Here is a 23,258-nt window from a genome sequence, read left to right as displayed (position 1 = left end):
GGTTACTACAGTGAGCACACTTTTGAGGGATGTGCGACTCCCCCAGGCAGCAGACACAGAGTGAATGTCTGTCTGAGACCAGCATAGCATCCTTGCAAGATGTGCAGTTTTTAAAATCTGGTGATCCAGGCATTTTTGTTTTTGTCCCTCTTCAAGGTTTTGAGGATGGGGAGAAAGAAATGTCTAAAAGCTACATCTACTTAAATCCAAGCTTAAACTAACTATTAACACTATAAGTACTATCCTAAATCTCTAAAATCTAACTAAAATCTGCTAACAGACTCCATCTCAAGCCGAGGACAGTTGAATAGGAACTGAGGGGGTCAGTGCATGCACATGCCCGAAGAGGCGTCAGCGCCGCCACAAGACAGCTCCTGCGCACGCGCGCCCCAACCAGACACTACTAGCAAAATCTCCGATCGACAATGCTGGGACGCACCGCCATCTGAAATGGAGCACCCACAGGGACACCACTCAATGAAGAACCTGACTCTAGAAGTTATGTTCCTCCAGTCATGGAACAGAAATTTACCATGTGACTTACGTACTCCCTCAGAACTAATCAACACCACTTGAACTTCAGATATTAAATTTTCACAGTGAACAGTTAGTGAACAATCTATAGCTCAAGAATGATTCAAACAAACAAGTAAAGAATTTCAAATAATGAAGACATTAAAGAAAATCAGACTGCTCACAGAAAATTTGTGAACAGAAAATTTGTTATGTGAATGATTGGTTCTGAATTATTGATATTGCCACTTCAAAACTTTGAAAGGAATCTCTCATATTTGGGGCTATTTTCTGCCCCAGTTATTGATAATCACAAAGATAATACAATTAACCACTGAAACAATAGTTACATTATAAGAAATTTTACAGAAATTTTACAATTGCTTTCTAATAAGAGTCGCATGACACATGACTGGATATGCCTAAAGAAAATGAATGAGTCGAATCCTACATTATGGACTCCATTATACCTGTAGCTAGCTATAACAGGTTCTTTATGGCCCTAGCATTACTTCAATTTGCCCACCAGTACTCAGTTTCCTTTCTACTACATTAGTTTGGATTCTGGCCTCACTTCCAAGACAAACAAAAGCAGGCCAAGCACAAAACAAAGAATTTCCTTTGCCCTTCCCCAGGATTTTATCACAAGTCTCGGGATATTTGGTGTTTTTCGTAAAGCCCCAGCTCCTAGAGTTGTGTGATTAAATGAGAATCTCAGCTTTCATTTAAACAGAAGGGTAAGTTTCTAGCCCTTCCAGTTGTGGAGAAAAGACTGAAAACATGAAACAAAGGCTCAAAACTCAGAAGTCAAACAGAAAGCACCTATTTAAAAAACACATGATTTTTAAGCCAATTGCATGATTCATATTTTAGGGCCTGACTCATGATTTTTGGCCCTTTTGGGATGGCAAGCCCCATTCAGCGGTTGAAGTGGGGCTTCCTCCAATCCTCACTGGAAGCTCTGGCCTGAGCACCTAGACAAAAACTGATGGCAATCCTGCACCTCCGGCATACACCATTGCTCTATTGTGGCAGACCTTTTCCTTCTTTTACTCTACCTCTTCCTGGGTCCTTTGATGTCTTGTCTCCTCAGGCCCTGAGAAACTTACTCCTCCTCAGGGTTCCTGCATCTTCACCAACATTTTCCACAGACCCTTCTGGGCTCAGTGCCTACCCGGTTCTATAAGTGATCAGCCCCACACAAGGCCTGGTCTTTCCAGAGAACTCTCCCCAACAAGTACACGCTCCCCTCTCTCCTTTCTCCCTCCCGCAACATCTCCAGTCACTTTAAGGAAAGGTTGCCCTTTAAAGGGCCTGCTTTTTCTCCCACGATGCACTGCAGTTCTGCCCACAATTACCAAGCAACTGTGAGAACTACATCTCCCAGAAGAGAAAGTTACTCATCTTGCAGTAACTGAGGTCATTCCAGATGTGTGTCCCTGTGGGTGCTTCACTCCAGGTGACGGTGTGTCCCAGCGCCATTGATCGGAGATCTTCGGTAGCAGTGCCTGGTCGGGACGCACGCGCTCAGCTGCTGTCTTGCGGCGTCGTTAGTGTCTGCCTGAGCACACGTGTCCCGTATCCCCTCAGTTCCTTCTCTACCACAGAGTGATCTGATTAGTACTCCAAAGTAGGGGGAAGAGGGTAGGTAGTGGAGCACCCACAGAGACACACATCTTGAAGAACCTCAGTTACTGCAAGGTGAGTAACTTTCTCTTCTTCTTCGAGTGCTGTCCCTGTGGGTGCTCCACTCCAGGTGAATTTGAAGCAGTACCCGCTATGGTTGGTGGGCTTTTGGACTGAAGGACAACGGTAGACAGTACCATATGGGCGACTATGGTGTCTGCCATGGTATCCCATGTGATGGCATAATGTCTGGCAAATGTGTGGTCAGATGTCCATGTGGCCGCCATGCATATGTCTGTAATAGGTACCTTGTGAAGGAAGGCAATGGATGTTGACATTACTCTAGTAGAATGAGTCCTAACACTCTCTGGTGGTTGAACATTCTGGGTCTGATAGCGGGATCTGATGCAGTCCGAGATCCACTTGGAGAGTCTTTGCTTAGAGATAGCCTCACCCTTTGAACTCTTGGTAGTAGAAACAAATAGCCTAGGGGATTTATGAAATGGTTTAGTTCTGTCAAGATAGAATGCAAGAGCCCATCGGACATCAAGGGTATGTAATGCCGCTTCCTGTGGAGTCATGTGAGGCTTGGGATGGAATACAGGTAAGTATGTTGGCTGGTTAAGGTGGAAGGTAGACACCACCTTGTGGAGGAATTTGGGGTGGGGTCGCATAGCAACCTTGTCTTTAGAGAAAATGGTGTAGGGAGGGTAGGCCATCAGGGCGCTTATTTCACTAACCCTTCTCGTTGACATTCTGGCAACCAAGAAAGCCACTTTCATGGACATGTTGAGCAGGGATGAGGTAGCCAGGGGCTCAAAAGGAGGTTTCATAAGAGCGCGGAGAACTAGGTTGAGACTCCAGGAGGCTACTGGTGAATGAATTTCACGGTAGAGATGTTGCAAGCCCGTGAGGAAGCGTTTCATGGTGGGGTGGGCAAAAAGTGAACAGCCGTCCAGAGTGTCACCGAAGGTGGTAAGGGCGGTGAGCTGTATTCTGATAGAACTGAGCGAAAGCCCATCCTGTTTTAGTTTGAAAAGATAGTCTAAGATGTCAGGGAGGGTTGCAGTCTGGGGTATTAGGCATCTGTGGAAGCACCAGATGGAGAAGCGTTTCCACTTTTGCAGGTAAGCGTTACGAGTGGAGTCCCTTCTACCATGCAGGAGGACGTGTTGGACCTGTTCCGAGCAGGCTAATTCATGGGATTGAAACCATGAAGGAACCACGCCATCAGATGGAGTTTCCAGAGCTGCGGATGAAGAAGACAACCACGGTTCTGGGAGAGGAGATCTGGTCTGTCGGGGAGAGTCCCGGGAGCACGGATGGACATGCGTAGCAGGTAGGGATACCGTGTCTGTCTGGGCCAAGCTGCGGCAATAAGTATGACCCGGGCCTTGTCCTCTGTGAGCTTGCGTAGAACCCTGTGTATCAGTGGAATCGGTGGAAAAAAGTGTACATGAAGGAGTTGTTCCAAGGAATGAGGAATGCATCCCCTAAAGATGCGTTTCGGAGTCCTGCTCTGGAGCAAAACAGATGGCATTTACGGTTTTGAGAAGTGGCAAACAGGTCTATCGATGGAGTGCCCCAGTGGGAGAAGAGCTGTCGGAGTATCATGGGATGTAATTCCCATTCGTGTTCCTCGGAGAAGTGTCTGCTGAGTGTGAGATTGATGTGCAGACGTGTCTCTGATAGGGACCAGCAGCCCTGTGCCTTGTGGTTGCCTAGGTGCACTCCCCAAACTATCAGGGAAGCGTCCGTGGTAAGCATGAGTACTGGGGAGCGTGGATGGAAGGGAACACCCATGCACAGGTTCTCTGGTTTTGTCCACCAATGTAGGTAGGCCAATAAGTTCGGGGGCGGAGTCAGTGTTCTGCAGAAACTGTCTCTGTTGGGTTTGTAGTTGGAGTTGAGATGTCAGATGGGGTGGGATCTGAGTTACTATAAAAAATTCTTTCCTGGGTATCTGGCTGGTGAATCTTGCCCATATGCTCAGGGTTTAGCTGATCGCCATATTTGGGGTCAGGAAGGAATTTTCCTCCAGGGCAGATTGGAAGAGGCCCTGGAGGTTTTTCGCCTTCCTCTGTAGCATGGGGCACGGGTCACTTGCTGGAGGATTCTCTGCTCCTTGAAGTCTTTAAACCACGATTTGAGGACTTCAATAGCTCAGACATAGGGGAGAGGTTTTTCGCAGGAATGGGTGGGTGAGATTCTGTGGCCTGCGTTGTGCAGGAGGTAGGACTAGATGATCATAATGGTCCCTTCTGACCTTAGTATCTATGAATCTATGAAAACCCTGAAGGCATCTCATGTGCAGCGTGGCGTATTTGACCACAAAGGTGGTGGCTGCCATGTGACCAAGAGGCTGAAGGCAGGTCCGTGCCTGTATTCTGGGGCGAACAGAGATCGTGTGTATGAGATGTGTAATAGTGAGGAATCTGTTGTGTGGAAGCGAGGCTCTAGTTCGAATCAAGTCCAGGTGAGCTCCAATGAACTCTATCTGCTGTGTAGGTATTAGGGTGGAGTTTTGGAAATTTATTTGCAAGCCTAGACTGTGGAAAAGGGAGACGGTAAAGTTTGTCGCATTTAATGTCTCGTCGTAGGAGCTGGCTTTGATAAGGCAGTCATCTAAGTAGGGGAAAAATATAATGCTGTGTTTGCGGAGGTGGGCTACAACTACAGCTAGGGTCTTGAAGAATACCCACGGTGCTGTGGAGAGTCCGAGTCGAAGTACTCTGTATTGAAAGTAGTTGTGTCCGAGTGTGAATCGCAGGAAGCATCTGTGTGCTGGATGAATGAATATATGAAAATAGTCATCTTGTAGGTCGAGGGCTGTGAACCAGTCCCCTTGTTCCAGCACGGGTATTATTGTGCCCAATGTGACCATCTTGAATTTTTGTACACTACTGTGTACATTTTGTACACAAACTAGGGCACTAATTTGGTCTAAAATAGGTCTCCACCCCCTGCCTTTCTTTTGGGTCAGAAAGTAGTTGGAGTAGAACCCTTTCCCCCGATGTTGCGTCAGTACATGTTTGACTGCATCTAGGTAGAGAAGATGAGCCACCTCCACGCGGAGAAGGTGCTTGTGACAGGGGTCCCTGAAGAGGGACAGGGAAGGGGAAAGGATGGGAGGGGGAAGATAAGAAAGGGATGGAGTAACCTAACTGAACTATTTCCAGGACCAAGCGGTCCTGCGTGATCTGTTGCCAGACATGGTGGAAAGCCTGGAGGCGGTAGCCAATGAGCAAACAGGCGGCGGAGTCAAGGGGTGGTCGTGCAGAACCCCTGACCAGCACTTCAAAATTGTTATTTGTTACCTGATAGGTGGAAAGTAGTTGGTTGCGCCTGGTTTTGCCTGCGCCTAGGAGGTCTGTTGTGGTTTCTCCCAGTGTCATACTGGGGTCGGTGATATTGATATTGTTGTGCCCGGGGCATCTGATAAGGTTGATACCTTGGTCTCCTGGGGATGGATGGGTATACGCCCAATGTGCGCAAAGTGGCTCTAGAGTCTTTCATAGTGTGAAGGACTTCATTGGTTTTTTTGGAAAAGAGTTTATCTTTGTCAAAGGGGAGATCCTCCACTTTGGTCTGCAAATCTTTGGGGATACCGGATGCTGAGAGCCAGGTAGACCTGCAGATCACCTGCAGTGGCAGTGGTGTGGGCTGCTGGATCAGCCATGTCCATGGATGCTTATAGTGCCATCCTAGACACCAACTGACCTTCAACGAGGACTAACCTGAAGTCCGCTCTCATGTCCTCCGGTATATGGGAGGCAAAATCAAAGAGCTTGTTGTAGTTGTCATAGTCATAGCTTGCAAGGGGGGCAGAATAATTTACAATTCTAAATTGTAGAGCAGAAGAGGTATAAACCTTGCAGCCCAGGAGGTCAAGGCATTTGAGGTCCTTGTCCTGCAGAGTGGGCCAGTGGTGTGGCTGCTTTGTTCTCTGTGTCGCTGCATCCACCACAAGAGAATTGGGTTGTGGATGGGAAAATAAGAAATCGACGTCCCTCGCGGGCACGTAGTATTTACATTCAGCTTTCTGGCCTGTTGGTGGGATGGGAGCAGGGGTCTGCCAGAGAGTATCAGCTGGTTCTAGCAGAGCTTCATTTATGGGTAGTGCGATCTTTGAGGGTGCAGAGGGATAGAGGATTTTGAGGAGTCTATGTTCTGTCTCCTGGACTTCCTCCAAAGGGATTTCCTGGTTGAGTGCCACGCTCTTGAAAAGTTCCTGGAATTCCTTAAAGTCGTCCATGTTTCATGGAGGTGGAGGCATGAGGGCATCCTCTGTGGCTGATGGCAAGATAGGAGCCAGTAAATCCAGGAAGGGTTCATAGCCCACCTCTTCAAGAGGGGTTTCAGGAGCTCTAGATGTTTATTGGAGCTGGGGATACAGGCGTAGGATGAGCTTGCCGTCCAGTAGAAGGGGCACAAGGAGGAGCAGTGCCAGGAGCCGACCACGGGTACCACTGAGGCCAGGGCACCGGGTAGGGAAAGTTGGGTCCCAGCCACTGGAGGACAAAGTAGGGAAACTGAGGCTGATTCTGATGATGCGCCATGTCTTTGGGTATGTATTGCTCCGGTGGAGGGGGAGACTCAGGCAGGGAGAACTCCGCCTGCTGCTGTGTGTTGTTCTCTATCAGTGAAAGTAGCCAGGTCAGGTGGTGAGAGCCGCTGTTTAAACAGTGAGTGCTCCGTGTGGAGGAGCGGAGAGTCAGGCTCAGGGGCCAGAGATATCTTGCTGATGCAGGAATTGTTGCTGCTCCCTAGGCTGGCGTGCTGCAGAGCGTGAAGTGTGAGCGGCAGCCCAGAGTGATTTTAGTTTCACTTTTGTAGGAGCCACGAAAGGTTTGTTAGAGCCCCGCAGGGGGTCTGAATCTGCTCCAGGGGCTGCAGGCAGGCTCGGTGCCGACATTCTTGTCGGCACCAGGGTGGAATGCATTACCAGCACAGAGTCCATTGTCGGTGCCGGTAGGACTGGTTCCCCCTGCAGGAAGTTAGGTCCCTGCTTTTGCGCCTTGCATGAGTTGCTGCTGAGGTGCTGGGGAAGCCAGAGTTGCCTGCTCTCGGCATTGTCAGCACCAAGGGTAAAGACCTTGCGGGAGATCCTTTACCCTTTTGAGTGTCTCTGAGAGGAGCCATTAGGGCTTCCTGTCTCTTCGCGTGAGAGGGTGAAGCCGTGCTCCCGGTCAGTTCTGACTTGGCAGGGGAGCATGAGGGAGAGGGTTTACTGCCCTTCTTCGTAGGCGGCTGCAGAGCTTTCTCCATGAGGAGCATTTTTAGCCGCAAGTCTCTGTCACGGCGAGCTCTAGTTTTTAAGTTGGTGCAGTGGAAACACTTGGCAGAGACGTATGTCTCGCCAAGGCATTTAACACAGAGTAAGTGCCCGTCAGACAGCAGCATAGACTCCTTGCAGGAGCCACATTTCTTAAACCCTGGCGACCACAGCATAACGAAAGTATGAGCGGCCAGGGAAGTCTCAACAAGACACTAACTTGAGGGGGGGGAATATTTTTTTTTAAACTAACGAACTATGCTAAAGGAAAGGGAGAACTGGGAAATGGCTAGCTAACTATTTCTATTTTTCTCTGCTTATTTCTCACAGTAACCAGGGAAGAGATGAGCACTGCCCCAAGTCCCGTCTTCAGCCAACGATGGTTGAGAAGGAACTGAGGGGGGTGCGGGACGCGCGTGCTCAGGCAGACCCTAACGACAACGCAAGACAGTAGCTGAGTGTGTGTGTCCCGACCAGGCACTGCTACTGAAGATCTCCGATCAACAGCGCCGGGACGCACTGTGACTTGGAGTGGAGCACCCACAGGGACAGCACTCAAAAAAGAATCCTGAGTTTTAAAGGGCCAAGCTCCGTTAATAGGCAGACCAGCAGTGTCTGCTATTAAAGGGGCCAGCAATCTCAGCTACAGTAGCCAACGAAATTATGGTAAATTTGTCAGTCTCATACCAGCATACTTCTCAAAAAGTTAACTACAATTAAAGTCAAAGGGATAATCTCCAACCAATTAAAAATTTTGGCATTAAAAATTTTACTCAATGCTCACAGGCCAATTTAGTGAGTTTTTATCTTTACCATATTATTAATTATTATTATTTGTATTATAGTATCACAGAAGCCCCAGGCATGGACCAGAACATTACTGTGTTAGGTGCGGTACAAATACAAAATTAAAGGATGGTTCCTTGCCCAAAGAGCTTACTATCTTAACCATTCTAATATAAATATTTAAAGCATTATGTAGCCATATTTTTCTGGTTTTATCCGTTTTTCTTTTTTTTTTAATGTGTTTACCTGACCAGAAGCATGTCCCTCATCTGCTGGTGACTGTATTTCCATTGTTTTTCCTTCCTTCTCTCCTGAGACTGGAGTTCCTTCAGTATCCTTTCTAATACATTTCTCTCGATCAGCTGTAAGTAAAACTGCAACTATAAATACTGCCTGATGAAACTTAGAACTAAACAGAAACACAACTTCCTCTCCTCCTTAAAAGAAAAGTACATTCTTATGTAAGTAAATTTGTAAGTCTGGGAAATATGGGTTGCAACAATTTTTCAGAACTATGCTAAGGCCTTTTTGGTGGATGGTGGGTTCTTGACCAGACTTTTGTCTTAACATGATTTAACACACCTGCTAATTCCTGGAGGACTAGTGTGGATATACTAAACTGATTTTGAAAGTGATTAGACTAACATACACTTTCAAACTGCATTTAAAATTGGATTAAACTAATGCCAGTATGGGAAAGACTAAAAACACTGATCAAACTTCCTGCTGAATTAAACCTTAAAGTCATTAGAGTCTTCAGCAGATCTCAGAGAAAGTATTAAAAAGCCAGAAAACTCACCTTGGAGTGCTAAAATCTTTTCATCACAAATGTTCATAACTTTTTTGATGCTTCCTTTTACTTGAAAGGATTCAGTTCTTGGATTATTTTCTTCTTCTGAATGTGGGATTCCATATGGGGGAAAATTTAAAGTATTAGTATGTTTAGGCAATATGCACTCAGAAGGCAGTTTAGTGTCAGTCTCCAAAGCCATGGAGTCCATCCACCTCAAGAGTCTGATACTTTTACTCAAAATAATTCCTTAAATTGGTACCGTTTTTACAAACATATGGAGATACAATAAGATAAGGCAAATGTGTATCAAGATAGCACAGAAAAACAGTAGTTCTACAAAATACTGCAGAAACAGTTGCACAATTTTTGCTAATCAGTGATTTCTCTTGATGTATATGAGCAGTTCTCGTTTGTCCTCACCCGTAACTATTTCACATTTGGGGACAATGTATACCTTCAAATCAGCGGCACTGCTATGGGTACCCTCATGGCCCCACAGTATGCCAACATTTTTATGGCTGACTTAGAACAACTCTTCCTCAGCTCTCGTCCCCAAATGCCCCTACTCTACTTGCGCTACACTGATGACATCTTCATCATCTGGACCCATGGAAAAGAAGCCCTTGAGGAATTCCACCATGATTTCAACAATTTCCATCCTACCATCAACCTCAGCCTGGACCTGTCCACACAAGAGATCCACTTCCTGGACACTACAGTGCTAATAAGCGATGGTCACATAAACACCACCCTAAACCGGAAACCTACTGACCGCTATGCCTACCTACTCCCCTCCAGCTTTCATCCAGACCACACCACACGATCCATTATCTACAGCCAAGCTCTATGATACAACCGCATTTGCTCCAACCCCTCAGACAGAGACAAACACCTACAAGATCTCTATCAAGCATTCTTAAAACTACAATACCCACCTGCTGAAGTGAAGAAACAAATTGACAGAGCCAGAAGAGCACCCAAAAGTCACCTACTACAGGACAGGCCCAACAAAGAAAATAACAGAACGCCACTAGCCGTCACCTTCAGCCCCCAACTAAAACCTCTCCAACGCATCATCAAGGATCTACAACCTAGCCTGAAGGACGACCCATCACGCTCTCAGATCTTGGAAGGCAGGCCAGTCCTTGCTTACAGACAGCCCCCCAACCTGAAGAAAATACTCACCAGCAACCACACACCACACAACAGAACCACTAACCCAGCAACCTATCCTTGCAACAAAGCCCGATGCCAACTGTGTCCACATATCTATTCAGGGGACACCATCATAGGGCCTAATCACATCACTATCAGAGGCTCGTTCACCTGCACATCTACCAATGTGATATATGCCATCATGTGCCAGCAATGCCCCTCTGCCATGTACATTGGCCAAACTGGACAGTCTGTACGTAAAAGAATAAATGGACACAAATCAGACGTCAAGAATTATAACATTCAAAAACCAGTCGGAGAACACTTCAATCTCTTTGGTCACTTGATTACAGACCTAAAAGTGGCAATTCTTCAAGAAAAAAGCTTCAAAAACAGACTCCAACGAGAGACTGCTGAATTGGAATTAATTTGCAAACTGGATACAATTAACTTAGGCTTGAATAGAGACGGGGAGTGGATGGGTCATTACACAAAGTAAAACTATTTTCCCTTATTTATTCCCCCCCAACCCGCTCTCCTGCTGGTAATAGCTCACCTTAAGTGATCACTCTCCTTACAGTGTGTATGGTAACACCCATTGTTTCTTGTTCTCTATGTATATAAATCTCCCCACTGTATTTTCCACTGAATGCATCCGATGAAGTGAGCTGTAGCTCACGAAAGCTTATGCTCAAATAAATTGGTTAGTCTCTAAGGTGCCACAAGTACTCCTTTTCTTTTTACATATGTGACAAGTCTCTTTAAACTCAATGGGTCTTCGCATATGTAAAGTTATGTATTTGCCAATCGGGGCCTAAAGCAGTATTTTCATGCATTTAATATTCACTCATATTTTATATAGTTGCCTACCTGTTGGATCTTTAGTTGCACCTTCTGGTTGCTTCTAGAAGAAAACAAAAAGAAAATAAATGAGTGGAAAATATTGCCATTTCACTTTTCTAATGAAAAGTGGCACTATTCAGTAGTTTGTTGTGCTGAAGGGAATTTTTTAAATAATCTTCTGGATTCATTTCATAGTGGGGCATAATAGTAACTATCATGAGTTGTTGCCTGTCAAATAATTTTATTTCAAACTCTAACCAGGTACATTAATTCTTGTGCTGAAATGACTTTACAGAATCATTTATAGAGTCATTAAAAAAGGATCTTAGTTCAATGAGCTGCATTATCTTCAGAAAAAAGAAGTCCTCATTCTACTTTAATAATTATACTGTAGGAATATCCGTATATAGGAAGTGACTGCAGAGTCAGGCCCTCTGGCCCCAGTCATGGAACGATTTGTGAACATAGTCCCACTGAGTTAAATCTCTGCAAAATTGAGACTTGTGACTCCAAATAACAGTCCTAATTCACTCTATGAAATATTAAATGAAACACTGTTAATGGAATATCACAGCTGACACATATTTAACAAGCACCAAGGTCAGAAAATTCAGTTGTTTCACACAGCAGCTGCAGTTGAGCCCCAGATGTATATACAGGATCAAACCCTGCCCCCTTCCAAAGCAGAAAACTGTAAAATACAGCAAAACCTCCATGGTTTTATCATGCAAGGTGGCTGGCCATGGAGAGGGTGTTCAGGGGAAAATCACATTCTGTAACATGGAATTTCCTGATTTTTGTGGCTGGGTAATTTCAGTTATAATGCTTTTGTTTGAATTTAATTTCTTTGGCTAGCTAAAAATAATTACACCATGAAATGGAAGTCATAGCACCTGGTCCTGTAACCACTGAAGTCAATGGTAAAATTAACCTCAATATTGCAGGATCAGGTCCTTAATGCACTATGATTACATATGCAAATAAATGCACTGGAGCCTTTGATTAAATATTAAAATAAAACTTTCCACATATATTCAGGCAGCCCTTGTTTGAATTTCCCCATCTTGTAAGAGGAGAGATCTGCCAGGCATTCTGCTAGGTATTACCCCTGGAAATTTCCAGTTTCATTTATTCTAGAGGTGGGGCCCTTAATTTTCAGTTTTAATTTAATTTAATTAATTCCCAGGAAATTATCAGTGTTTATTACCACAAAAACAGGTGAAAATCAGTGCAAAAAACTATTCATAATTTTTCTGGGTAAATATCACGATTTATTTGGGTGGATGGAAAGACAGGGGAAAAAAGTATTCAGTAGATTAATGCTTTGAATTCCGTTCATCAATGTGGTTTGCTGCAGAACTAAAACAGAACTCAAACCACAATGCCACCTCTGAGTTTAAGAAAACAATGTCTCTGGAATCCCCAAATAACGCTTTTCATTTGAATAAACAATTTACAGTTGTAGACTTAGAACTATTAGCTTATAAATATTTACATTTAATAATTGGGCCACTCCCTTTGCAGCGCATACACTCAACTTCATCCTTTTCTCCTGTTTTTGTTTTTTTAAAAACTTTCAAATACTTCCTTGTGTTCTGAAATGTAGTCCAATACAGATTTTCCTTTTCTTCCCATTTTCATGTGTCAAATATTTAAACCATTATCTGCTAATAGCTTGAAATGTGTACGTGGTAGGCATGAGATTCATCAGTACGTTCAGATGCACACGCACTTCAGAGCTTGTGTGTGCACCTGTTTGTTTACTGTGTGCATCTTCTAGACTAATACATAGCCTTACATCAATGGCAGCTTGGCATAAACACACAGATTAATGTATTATCATAAAACATATATCTCATGCAATGTATTGTATTTTCCTAATAAAACAAGTTATTTTTTATATATTTGAATGATACAAAAGTAAGGTGAAAATCAGAAAAAACTGAATACTACTTTTTGTAAAACCCAGAAATTTTTCGGTAAAAATCAGTTTAAACGGAAAATGAAGGAGCTTATCTATAGGGCACAATATTCTCTGGGGCACAGAACTCATGAAAATTGCCATGACACACTCCATCAAAAAGGCTGCTAGTCCTGTTACGCCTCTCCTAATGCCACTGTAAAAGTAGGAGGAGTGGGAGGAGATTTCTAAAGGAAATGAGGCGAAAGATGGATTACCAAGATTGGGGAGGCGGTCAGGGAACCAATGGTTGACTGGGACTACGCCTACACTATGAGCTAGGGGTGTGATTCCCCTGCTTGTATACGCATACTAGCACTTGCTCTCAGTGAGCTAGTGCAAGTTTAAATGGCACTGTAGTCATAGCTGCACAGATGGCAGCAGCAGAGACACCAGTTTCAGGCAAGCCTGCGAACACAGGAGGACAACAGGATTTGTTCTTGATTAAAAGGCATGCGCTCAGCGGGAGCGAGAGCTAAGGTGAACCAGGGCTGTCTGGGGCAAGCTAGACCTTTCAAGGGCCCCTTGGTTATTTTAAGATCCTTTTCTCTTAAATGCTTTGCGCTTATGATTAAATAAACAACACTACAGTGCTAATAAGCGATGGTCACATAAACACCACCCTAAACCGGAAACCTACTGACCACTATGCCTACCTACTCCCCTCCAGCTTTCATTCAGGACACACCACGCGATCCATCGTCTACAGCCAAGCTCTACGATACAAGCACATTTGCTCCAACCCCTCAGACAGAGACAAACACCTACCAGATCTCTATCAAGCGTTCTTACAACTACAATACCCACCTGCTGAAGTGAAGAAACAGATTGACAGAGCCAGAAGAGTACCCAGAAGTCACCTACTACAGGACAGGCCTAACAAAGAAAATAACAGAATGCCACTAGCTGTCACCTTCAGCCCCCAACTAAAACCTCTCCAACGCATCATCAAGGATCTACAACCTAGCCTGAAGGACGACCCATCACTCTCACAGATCTTGGGAGACAGGCCAGTCTTTGCTTACAGACCGCCGCCCAACCTGAAGCAAATACTCAAAAGCAACCACACGCCACACAACAGAACCACTAACTCAGGAACTGATCCTTGCAACAAAGCCTGTTGCCAACTCTGTCCACATATCTATTCAGGGGACACCATCATGGGACCTAATCACATCAGCCACACTATCAGAGGCTTGTTCACCTGTACATCTAACCAATGTGATATGTGCCATCATGTGCCAGCAATGCCCCTCTCCCTTTACATTGGCCAAACTGGACAGTCTCTACGTAAAAGAATAAATGGACACAAATCAGACGTCAAGAATTATAACATTCAAAAACCAGTCAGAGAACACTTCAATCTCTCTGGTCACTCGATTACAGACCTAAAAGTGGCAATTCTTCAAGAAAAAGCTTCAAAAACAGACTCCAACGAGAGACTGCTGAATTGGAATTAATTTGCAAACTGGATACAATTAACTTAGGCTTGAATAGAGATGGGGAGTGGATGGGTCATTACACAAAGTAAAACTATTTTCCCTTATTTATTCCCCCCCTCCCCCTGCTGTTCCTGTCAACCGCTGGAAATGGCCCACCTTGATTATAACTACAAAAGGTTCCCCCCTCCACCCCCCCGCTCTGCTGCTGCTGCTAATAGCTCACCTTACCTGATCACTCTCGTTACAGTGTGCATGGTAACACCCATTGTTTCATGTTCTCTGTGTATATAAATCTCCCCACTGTATTTTCCACTGAATGTATCCGATGAAGTGAGCTGTAGCTCATGAAAGCTTATGCTCAAATAAATTTGTTAGTCTCTAAGGTGCCACAAGTACTCCTTTTCTTTTTGCGGACACAGACTAACATGGCTGCTACTCTGAAAGCTTTTTTAAGAAGGTCACTGTAATCAGAAGGTCATAGGCTTCCAAAGAGAAGAACAGCAGATACTAAACCCAGTAGGACCTGCTGGGTAAGCATGTTTGGTAAACAGGGTACTGCAGCCTAGGGCCATTTGCGAGTGGGAAAATCATGTGATTCCACTTGAAGAGAGGTAGTCACAGGGTCTGAGACTTGAGGTGGTGCCCTCAGAGAGGGGGCAGAGTTGCAGTTAGCCCTGTAACTGTGACACATGGCTTTTTGCTGTAAACTTTCTGCTACCTACTTTTTCATCTCGATTAGGCCAAATGATTTTCTTTATCTTCATTGCTTTAATTAGGTTTTCACAGACACTACAGGGCTCACATGTGGTGATTAATTCAGTGTCACTCAGATCATCCTCAGTTCTGTAAAAGACATGTCATTTTTATAAATTAGCTCTTTTTAGGTTGAAGTTATTTCTCTTAGCATATCTAAAGCGAGTTCTTCTTCCTTCTCTTCCTCTGCCACTGACCAAAGAAGACTAGTAAAGAACCTCAGCCCCATGGCTAAGACTCAGGCTATACTGTGGACTCACTGCCATGGGAAGTGATGGAATGAGGTTGCATAGACTCTATCCAAGGAGAAGTCTATATGGTCCTCCTTTCAGCTGTGTGGTCCCAGCACTGTAGAGATAATCCTCCTGTCCTCACACACACACACCCCTGCCCACCACCACCCAGATCCTCCCAGTGTCCTAGCCCAGCTGTCTTCCTCCCCCTCTCTACTAGGGTGAGGTAACATACTCTAGTGTACCTTTTTGTAATCTTGTCCATCCGCCATTCACCCATGGCTCTCACCACACCCCTCTTCTACATCATAGCATCCATCATCATCCTCCCTCCCCCTTTCCCCATGGTCTCCATTTCCTCTTCCTTGTTACTCTCACATCTCTACAGTTCCCATCACGTCTACCTACTCCTCTTCCCCTCCCCACCTCTATCTCCTTCCTCCTCCCACCCGCACAAATTTAGGTTCCACATCTGCATCCTCCTCCTCACCTCTGGTGACATTTGCCCCCATTCTGCCCCTTCCTCCATCCTCTCTACCTCCCACATCCACACCCTCTGCCACCACCTCCCTCCCCTTTCAAGCCACTAGTCCTCACACTTCCTACCTCAGAATAATTGCATTAGCTTCTGCACAGATGATTGCATGCTGGTCACAACTACCATCATCCTTCTGTGAAAACAGACTATTCACTGTCCCTTTTGGAAATCCATTGTAGCCAACAGCAACCTATAATAACACCAGGCAAAAGTAAACAAAAAAAAAAGAATACTTTCCCAGGATCCTGATACATTTAGGCCCAATCCAACTCCCAAAGATTGTCATTGACTTCCATGGGAGTTGCTGTATTGTTGTGCACTTTGATCAGCTCATTATTATTCTTTGAGCATGTAGATTTCCATCTCCAAAGTGTTTGGATTTTGAATCATGAATATTAAATATATCTGAAGTCCCAGTTGGGGTATAGTCCCTAACAGCAAATCCTGTTTTTAGGACAATTTTTCTTTCAATTTCCATGAAATCTTGTTCATGCAAATTTGAAATTTGCTTTCCATGAACAGACATTTCAGTGAAACCTGATTAGTCATGAAGACAAATGCAAAAAAAGGTTGTGGTGCATGCAGTGAAATAATTTAAAAATTTGAGCAAGACTGCCGTGTTTGCCCACCTGAGGTGGAATTAGTTTATTCATTTTGAAAGTATTTATACTGTAGAGATTGCATGAGTGTAGTAGGACTGGAATGCAGGGAAATCAGCTGATTAGTAATAATATGTATCAAATAGAGGGGGCTTTGCACATTCCAAGCACTGTGTAAATATTAAATAATTAATCAGCCCAACATTCTTGGGAAGCAGGCCAGGAAGTACTTTTATCTGCATTCTTCACAGGGAGAAACAGACAGAGAGGGCCTGATTCTGATCTCCCAGTGTTGTGACTCCACTGACTTGGTAATGGACCTCAAAGTGCATTCCTTAGTCCTAGCCACATCCTCAGTCAACTACACCATGTTACGTCTCGGCATGTGCAATTGTGTGAAATATATGTAGGGCTATGGACGTACTAAGGCAATAAGTTCTAAGGCCTACAAAAGATTGCAGCTGCACATTTTATTAGCCTCATTATATTCTATTTGAACGTTTGATTATTTTTTATACTCTGTTAAAAATAGTCTTGTGGAAATATGATGTAATTTTCTCCTTGTGCAAGTTTCACTGTCTTTAAAATCCTTTCAGATTTTGACTTGCATGGGGAGGGGTGGTGTAGGAGAGTTTTTAAGAATCATTATTTATGTCAGTAGAATTAACTTGCTCACTTATGTAAATAATACTGAGAAAACCCACAGAAATGCAGTGCATATCTATGGCAGACATGAGCTCTTTTAAATATTTCTATGAATCACAATATATTGCACAAAAATCCTACAAGCAAAAGTTTAATGTGACAATCAGCTATAACAGATTAATGTTTGCATCAAAAATGAACACTTGACTGTGAGACTGAGGGGTTTTCCTGACCATTTTCAAATGATATCCAGACTAATATTAATAGTTCTTGGGCTGCATATATTGTACTTACAATGTCTTCTTTTCTGTAGATCAGCGTCCCCACTCCAGTATTAGGACTGTCTGGCATGAAAAAAAAATCAAACAGTGAAGCTACCAACAAAGTCTCAGGACTTGATTCACCCTGTTGGTGCAAAGATATGCAAAGTACACTTCCCTGAGCCAGAAGAGGTTGCTATTACCACTACTTCCCTCCAAAGGGGATTCAACCAAGTAAAAAAAGTGTTAAGTTGCAGTGAGGGCTCCATATCAGCACCAGCAGTGAAGACTAGCCAGGGATGTGGTGAATCAGCACATTCCACAGTTGACTTACCTGAACGGAAGACCTTAGCCCACACAGCCCTATGTCCCTATGCAACCCACCTCTACCTCCACCTGGTGGTGTCTTCTTGAGTGGAAGTGCCAATGATCTGTTAAATTCCTGTAGCACTCCTTGCTGCTCATTCCAACAGTTATTATATCTCCTGGTATCTCAGAAAAAGCATAAAAAATACTACCCCCACCTGAGAAAGCGAGTCATAATGGTTTCTGCTAAGCCTTCTGACTACAAAAGGTGAACTCATCCACTCAGTGAACCAAAACCAATACAATATGACCCTGGGGTTTTTTGCCTTTCTCTGCAGCATGGGGCATGGTTTGCAGGTTTAAACTAGTATAACTTGAAGTATTTAAATCATTATTTGAGGATTTCGGAAACTCATCCAGAGGTTAGGAGTCTACTACTGGAGGGATGGGTGAGGTTCTGTGGTCTGCAATGTGCAGGAGGTCAGACTAGGTGATCATGACGGTCCCTTCTGACCTTAAAGTCTATGACTATGACCAATCACAACCCAGCTTGAAATGCAAGAAAAGTAATATGGAATACTGTCCCAGAATTGTTTTTAAACTGTTATAAAATTGCTCCAAATTCACAAATGTTTAATGAACTAAAAACCAGGCAAATCTGATTAAAAAGTATATTTTGGACCAATATGTCCGACATCTTGTGTGAGTGCACAAGAGTGGGAGCAAAAGAGCGGGCAAGGGACCAGCCATAACTGTAGTGTCTGCTTTCAGAGCACAAGGACGACTCTCTAATAGCACCCCCTGAGGTGCTAGAAACCGCAAAGGGGTGGGGGTGAAGGTAGGGTCATGTCCCTGCTGGCTAGTCAGAGATAAAATGTGAGCCATCCTCCTAGAGGTTAGTGAAATGGATGTTATTCCCTTGCTCACCATGGACCTCTAGGAAGCATTGTGCTTCTTTGGGGCATAATTCTGCATGGAATTCTTGGTAGTGCAGTCTGGCTCTTCACCAAATTCAAGCTGGTCTAGGGTTAAAGGTGCAATCTGGTCCTTTGTTATGGATATTTTTGCCGATCTCTACTACCAGCCTTGAAAGTATCTTTTTCAGATGACCTGTATTGGTTCTGTAATATTGAGGTATAATTAATTTAATCTGGTCTGCATACCACAGGCTGATTTTCTAACATAGGCGATACCACTGTGATATTTCATCTCTAATGTAGCAAGTTAGCTAAACGTATGCACAACTTCCTTGAAAGTCATTACCCTGAATAAGGTCGCAGAACTCAGTGTTACAGCTTCATAGCTGCTTCCTATATCACGTATTAAATACATATAATTCTCTTCTACCCAGGACTCTAAATCCTGAACCCATATCTTTCCTATACCATATTACTTACTGACTTTACCTTAATACTAATCATTCACTTACCATTTCTGGCTGCTAGTAAGTTACAGAGCTGCAATGCATGAATATACTTGGGTTCTCTTTGAATGGCATGTTTATCCTCTTGAAAATTATTTTCCTTTATTTCGGTATCAATACCACCTGCCAGTGTCTGAAAAGATTGGATTGCTTTAACAATATCATCTCTGTATGATTCCTGGAATAATTTATCTTTTGTAATATGCGCCAGGTTAAGTATTTCTAAAAGTTTAGGTGATCGTTTATGATCATATACAGAGGTAATTGGAGTGGTGTTCTTAGTATCTGGTGGTGATCCTGTTCGTGGAAAAATCCTTTGCTTCACCGTTTCAACATCTAATATTGGTATGTAGACTGCTGCAGTGATATAGCTTTCCCTAAAGATGTTATCAACATGTTCAGCTTCCATTTCAATGTTTTTCAGATTTACTTCTGTTGTTTGTATTTCAAGATTAGGCCAGTAATACACTTGAGAAACTTGAGCTGTATGAAGAGAAATATATGTAAGATAATATTTAAAAAGAAATATAATAAAGTGGACACACCTTCTTAATTAGTAAAATTAAAGCAGTACTGGAAGTAATTATATTAAGTTATAGTTTTTCATGTATTATTATTTATTATTCATGAGAACAGCAGTGTGAGGCAGTTACGGTTAATACACACAATGGGGTCCTGATCCATGACTAGTGTTCCTAGGTGCTACCACACTACAAATAAATAATAATAATAATCACCCTCTATGTACTGCACCAGCTACACAAACATGAAAAATGAGACATTAACAGCTATGTCAATAACAATCTACATCTACCTATTAATCTCAGACATAATACATCCTCTTCACTGAACACATTCAATAAATTGATAATATAGCTCAATCAACAATAAAACAGAAATTTCACCCTTGGAGCAAAACGAATTATTATTAATAGAAATTTTAAAAATGGACATCTTTTGAACTACATATATAATATGAAGCCAGGTACTTATTTTGTCATATTTATTTTAAGAGCTTTGTTGCCACTGTAAATGGAAATCTCAGTACAACCCTAAAGACGGAACTGCCCACACATATAAATAATCCATTTTAATGCTCACATAAAGGTACATTTTAAAATTAATTTCACCACTATAAATCTTAGAAACATAACTCATTTAAAATTCAGCTTAGTCAAGTAGATCTTGATGTTTCTATTTGTTTATAATGTGATCACTTAACTGTGCCTGGACTAAGGATATAAATGATTCCTTTCTATTTAGCAAGGTGTTACCATATTACAGAGTGAATCTCTTTACACCATCCAGGAAGCATTGTTTCAGGTAATGTGATTAAACTGAGTGAAACTACAGACTAATCATATTTATCAAAACACGTGTAACTATCAAATGCTAATATTCAAAAATATTAAACTGATTCTATATGGTTTTGGGTTTTGTTGTTGTTGATCAATTTTTGTTTGTTTGTTTGTTTGTTTTTTGCAGGCAAATGTACTTTGAGTATTGAATAAATGGTAACCAAATATCTAACTATCTGTCTTCTGCCTTTTTTGCTAGGCATAATTGGTACATTAATTTTTCCATAACAACACCCTCCCTTAATTTTTTAGAATTATTCCTCTAGCTTTGTATTATTTTTCTTTTTCCAGTCAGTAGTCTAGCAGCTGCGACCACATGAGAGATGAATTTTCATTTCTTTGAGTGTGACCATTTCTTCTAGGAAGCCCCAGAAGGCTTGCCAAAGGATCATTTGGTAATAATATCTAACTATTATCAGGTTACAAATTGCATCCTAATACTCTCTAATGACTGGACATGTCCACCATATATGCATAAAATCCTTCTGTCACCACAATGTCTACAACATTTATTCCCATACAATCTCTCTCTATTTTTAACCTGACTGGAAACGTTAAAAAAAAAAAAAGAAAAGAAAGACAACACTTTCCTAACCTGAGCCTCCAGCAGGCCACCTCTGGTCAGAGTTAAGGTTGCAATTTCTGTTTTAATTTGACTCATTTACTCACTCATTTTCAATAACAGGATTGTGGTATGAAAGTTTATTGCGGAGGACAGGATGACTTAGAATGACTTACCTCTCTAGCTAAACCATCACTCAACAACAGGATGAGTTATACAGCAGAAGGCAGGAGGGAATGGGAAAAGAGTAGAGAGGGAAAGGAAGTAACCCTGGACATCACTATTTTATCAACCTGTGACTCTTTCACAGGTATGATGCCAGTTAGTTACAAGTATTCTATCTCTGATACTCACCTTGAATCAAAAGTTTTGCACAACTGATGCAAGGCATTCGAGACAGGTAAACTTCACAGCCTCTCAGTGCATTTGGAAATCTTAACAATGCTTTTGGCACCGCATGAAGATCTTCAGTGGAGCAGTCCATTGTGATAATCCTTTTCGGTTTGTTAGCTTCACAGATGACAATTCCAGTTTTGAAAAACTACAAAAAAATGCTTTTACAATATCTTTAAAACAAACAAAAGGAAATATTTCTTCACACAACACACAGTCAACCTGCGGAACTCTTTGCCAGAGGATGTTGTGAAGGCCAAGACTATAACAGGGTTCAAAAAAGAACTAGATAAATTCATGGAGGATAGGTCCATCAGTGACTATTAGCCAGGATGGACAGGAATGGTGTCCCTAGCTTCTGTTTGCCAGAAGCTGGAAATGGGCGACAGGGAATGGATCACTTGATGATAACCTGTTCTGTTCATTTCCTTTGGGGTACCTGGCATTGGCTACTGTCGGAAGACAGGATACTGGGCTAGATGGACCTTTGGTCTGACCCAGTATGGCCGTTCTTATGTTTAAACCTGCCAATTAAAACAGGGGATGGCAATATCCATTTCACCAAAGCAGACTGCTTGCAACACTTCCTTCTGAGTGAGGGCATGTGCAGCCAGCTAAGCAGAACACAGAAAATGTTTTGGGGATTGACTGGGAAGGTGGTGGGTCTAATGCACTCAGGAGATCCGCTGATTCAGTGCATCTCCAGGGAAATCTCTGTTAGGGCTTGTCTTCACTGAAACAGTTAGTTCTAGTATACTCAAATTACTGCACTCGAGCTTGCCTAGTTTAAGTGCAAGCGACCACACTTCAAAACAACACTAGAGTTACACCAAGTGATCTGATTAGCAGTGCAGATAATTGGATTAGCTACTGATGCGTTATTATAACTCAAGGGGTTGCACCCCCACTGCATTACTAGTTTGAGCTTCACTCCAGCATCACTTGAGCTTCAACCCACCATTAGCTAGATACACCAGCTAGTTTGATCTTAAAGCACCACTTAACTCAAGCAAGAGCCTGGTGTGTGAATGGGAGTCAAGTTAGGGGTATCACTCAAGTTATAACTCAAGCTAAATGTGCTGTGAAGACACACCCTCAGCGAGGCTCCTAGGAAGTCCTAGCTAGAATTATGCTTGCTCCCCAGGGTGAATCACATGCAGGAATGTAAAAGTTGTATGACTGACTACCTTCCAATATGGTGAACCCTCCCCCAGAGCAACTGTCCCTTGAGATGCAATTTACATCCTCTGCAACTGCAGGGATGAAACAAGCACAATAATTTCACTGCAGGACCAAACAGGAAAATATTGGCTAAGAAACAATATTTTAAACAGAGGTAAGTGTATCTAATATTTAATAACAATTGTAGAAAAAGTTATGAGATTAAAAATATAGGTAAGAATTATATATTTTAGTATTACTTATTTTAACGCTTTCTTCAGTATGAAAGTCTTGCTTTGATATTTCTGTCCTTGAAAACTAAGGCTGACTACGCTACAAACTTAAGTCTTCCATGAGCCAAATGTTAGCATATATATCATTGGTATTATTTAACATTTATATTGCTGTAATACCCAAAGACCTCAACAAAGTTGAGCTCCATTGCACCAGGCACTGTGCGAACATATAACACATGTCAATCCCTAGTCCAAAGAGCTTATCCTGGACATTTTTAATAAGGAGAATTAGTGAGAAGGAAGGAAAATAGTCCTTCTGTCTGGAAATTCTTCTCCAGACAGATACACAGATCCATCAATATCCATAAGGATAGATGGGAATTGCAATAATTTAGTAC

The 23,258-nt window shown here is 42.8% G+C and overlaps 1 protein-coding gene across 1 annotated transcript in view; it reads right to left on the bottom strand.

Annotated features, from left to right (window-relative positions):
- The window catches only part of LOC141977929 (uncharacterized), a 73,525-nt gene that overhangs the window by 11,511 nt on the left and 38,756 nt on the right, over positions 1–23,258 (bottom strand). The window contains exons 13-20 of the mRNA XM_074939745.1: positions 21,425–21,611; positions 19,157–19,633; positions 17,456–17,505; positions 15,986–16,107; positions 15,116–15,236; positions 11,019–11,052; positions 9,000–9,095; positions 8,447–8,562 (exon numbers count right to left, since the gene is read on the bottom strand). Of these exons, the coding sequence (XP_074795846.1) occupies positions 8,447–8,562; positions 9,000–9,095; positions 11,019–11,052; positions 15,116–15,236; positions 15,986–16,107; positions 17,456–17,505; positions 19,157–19,633; positions 21,425–21,611 (1,203 nt within the window). The remainder of the gene's footprint in view (positions 1–8,446; positions 8,563–8,999; positions 9,096–11,018; positions 11,053–15,115; positions 15,237–15,985; positions 16,108–17,455; positions 17,506–19,156; positions 19,634–21,424; positions 21,612–23,258) is intronic.

The sequence above is a fragment of the Natator depressus genome, chromosome 1 (assembly GCF_965152275.1).
Source record: "Natator depressus isolate rNatDep1 chromosome 1, rNatDep2.hap1, whole genome shotgun sequence".
Lineage (NCBI taxonomy): Eukaryota > Metazoa > Chordata > Testudines > Cheloniidae > Natator > Natator depressus.
Note: the sequence above shows the minus strand (reverse complement) of the source record. Positions and strands in the feature narration are given on the sequence as shown.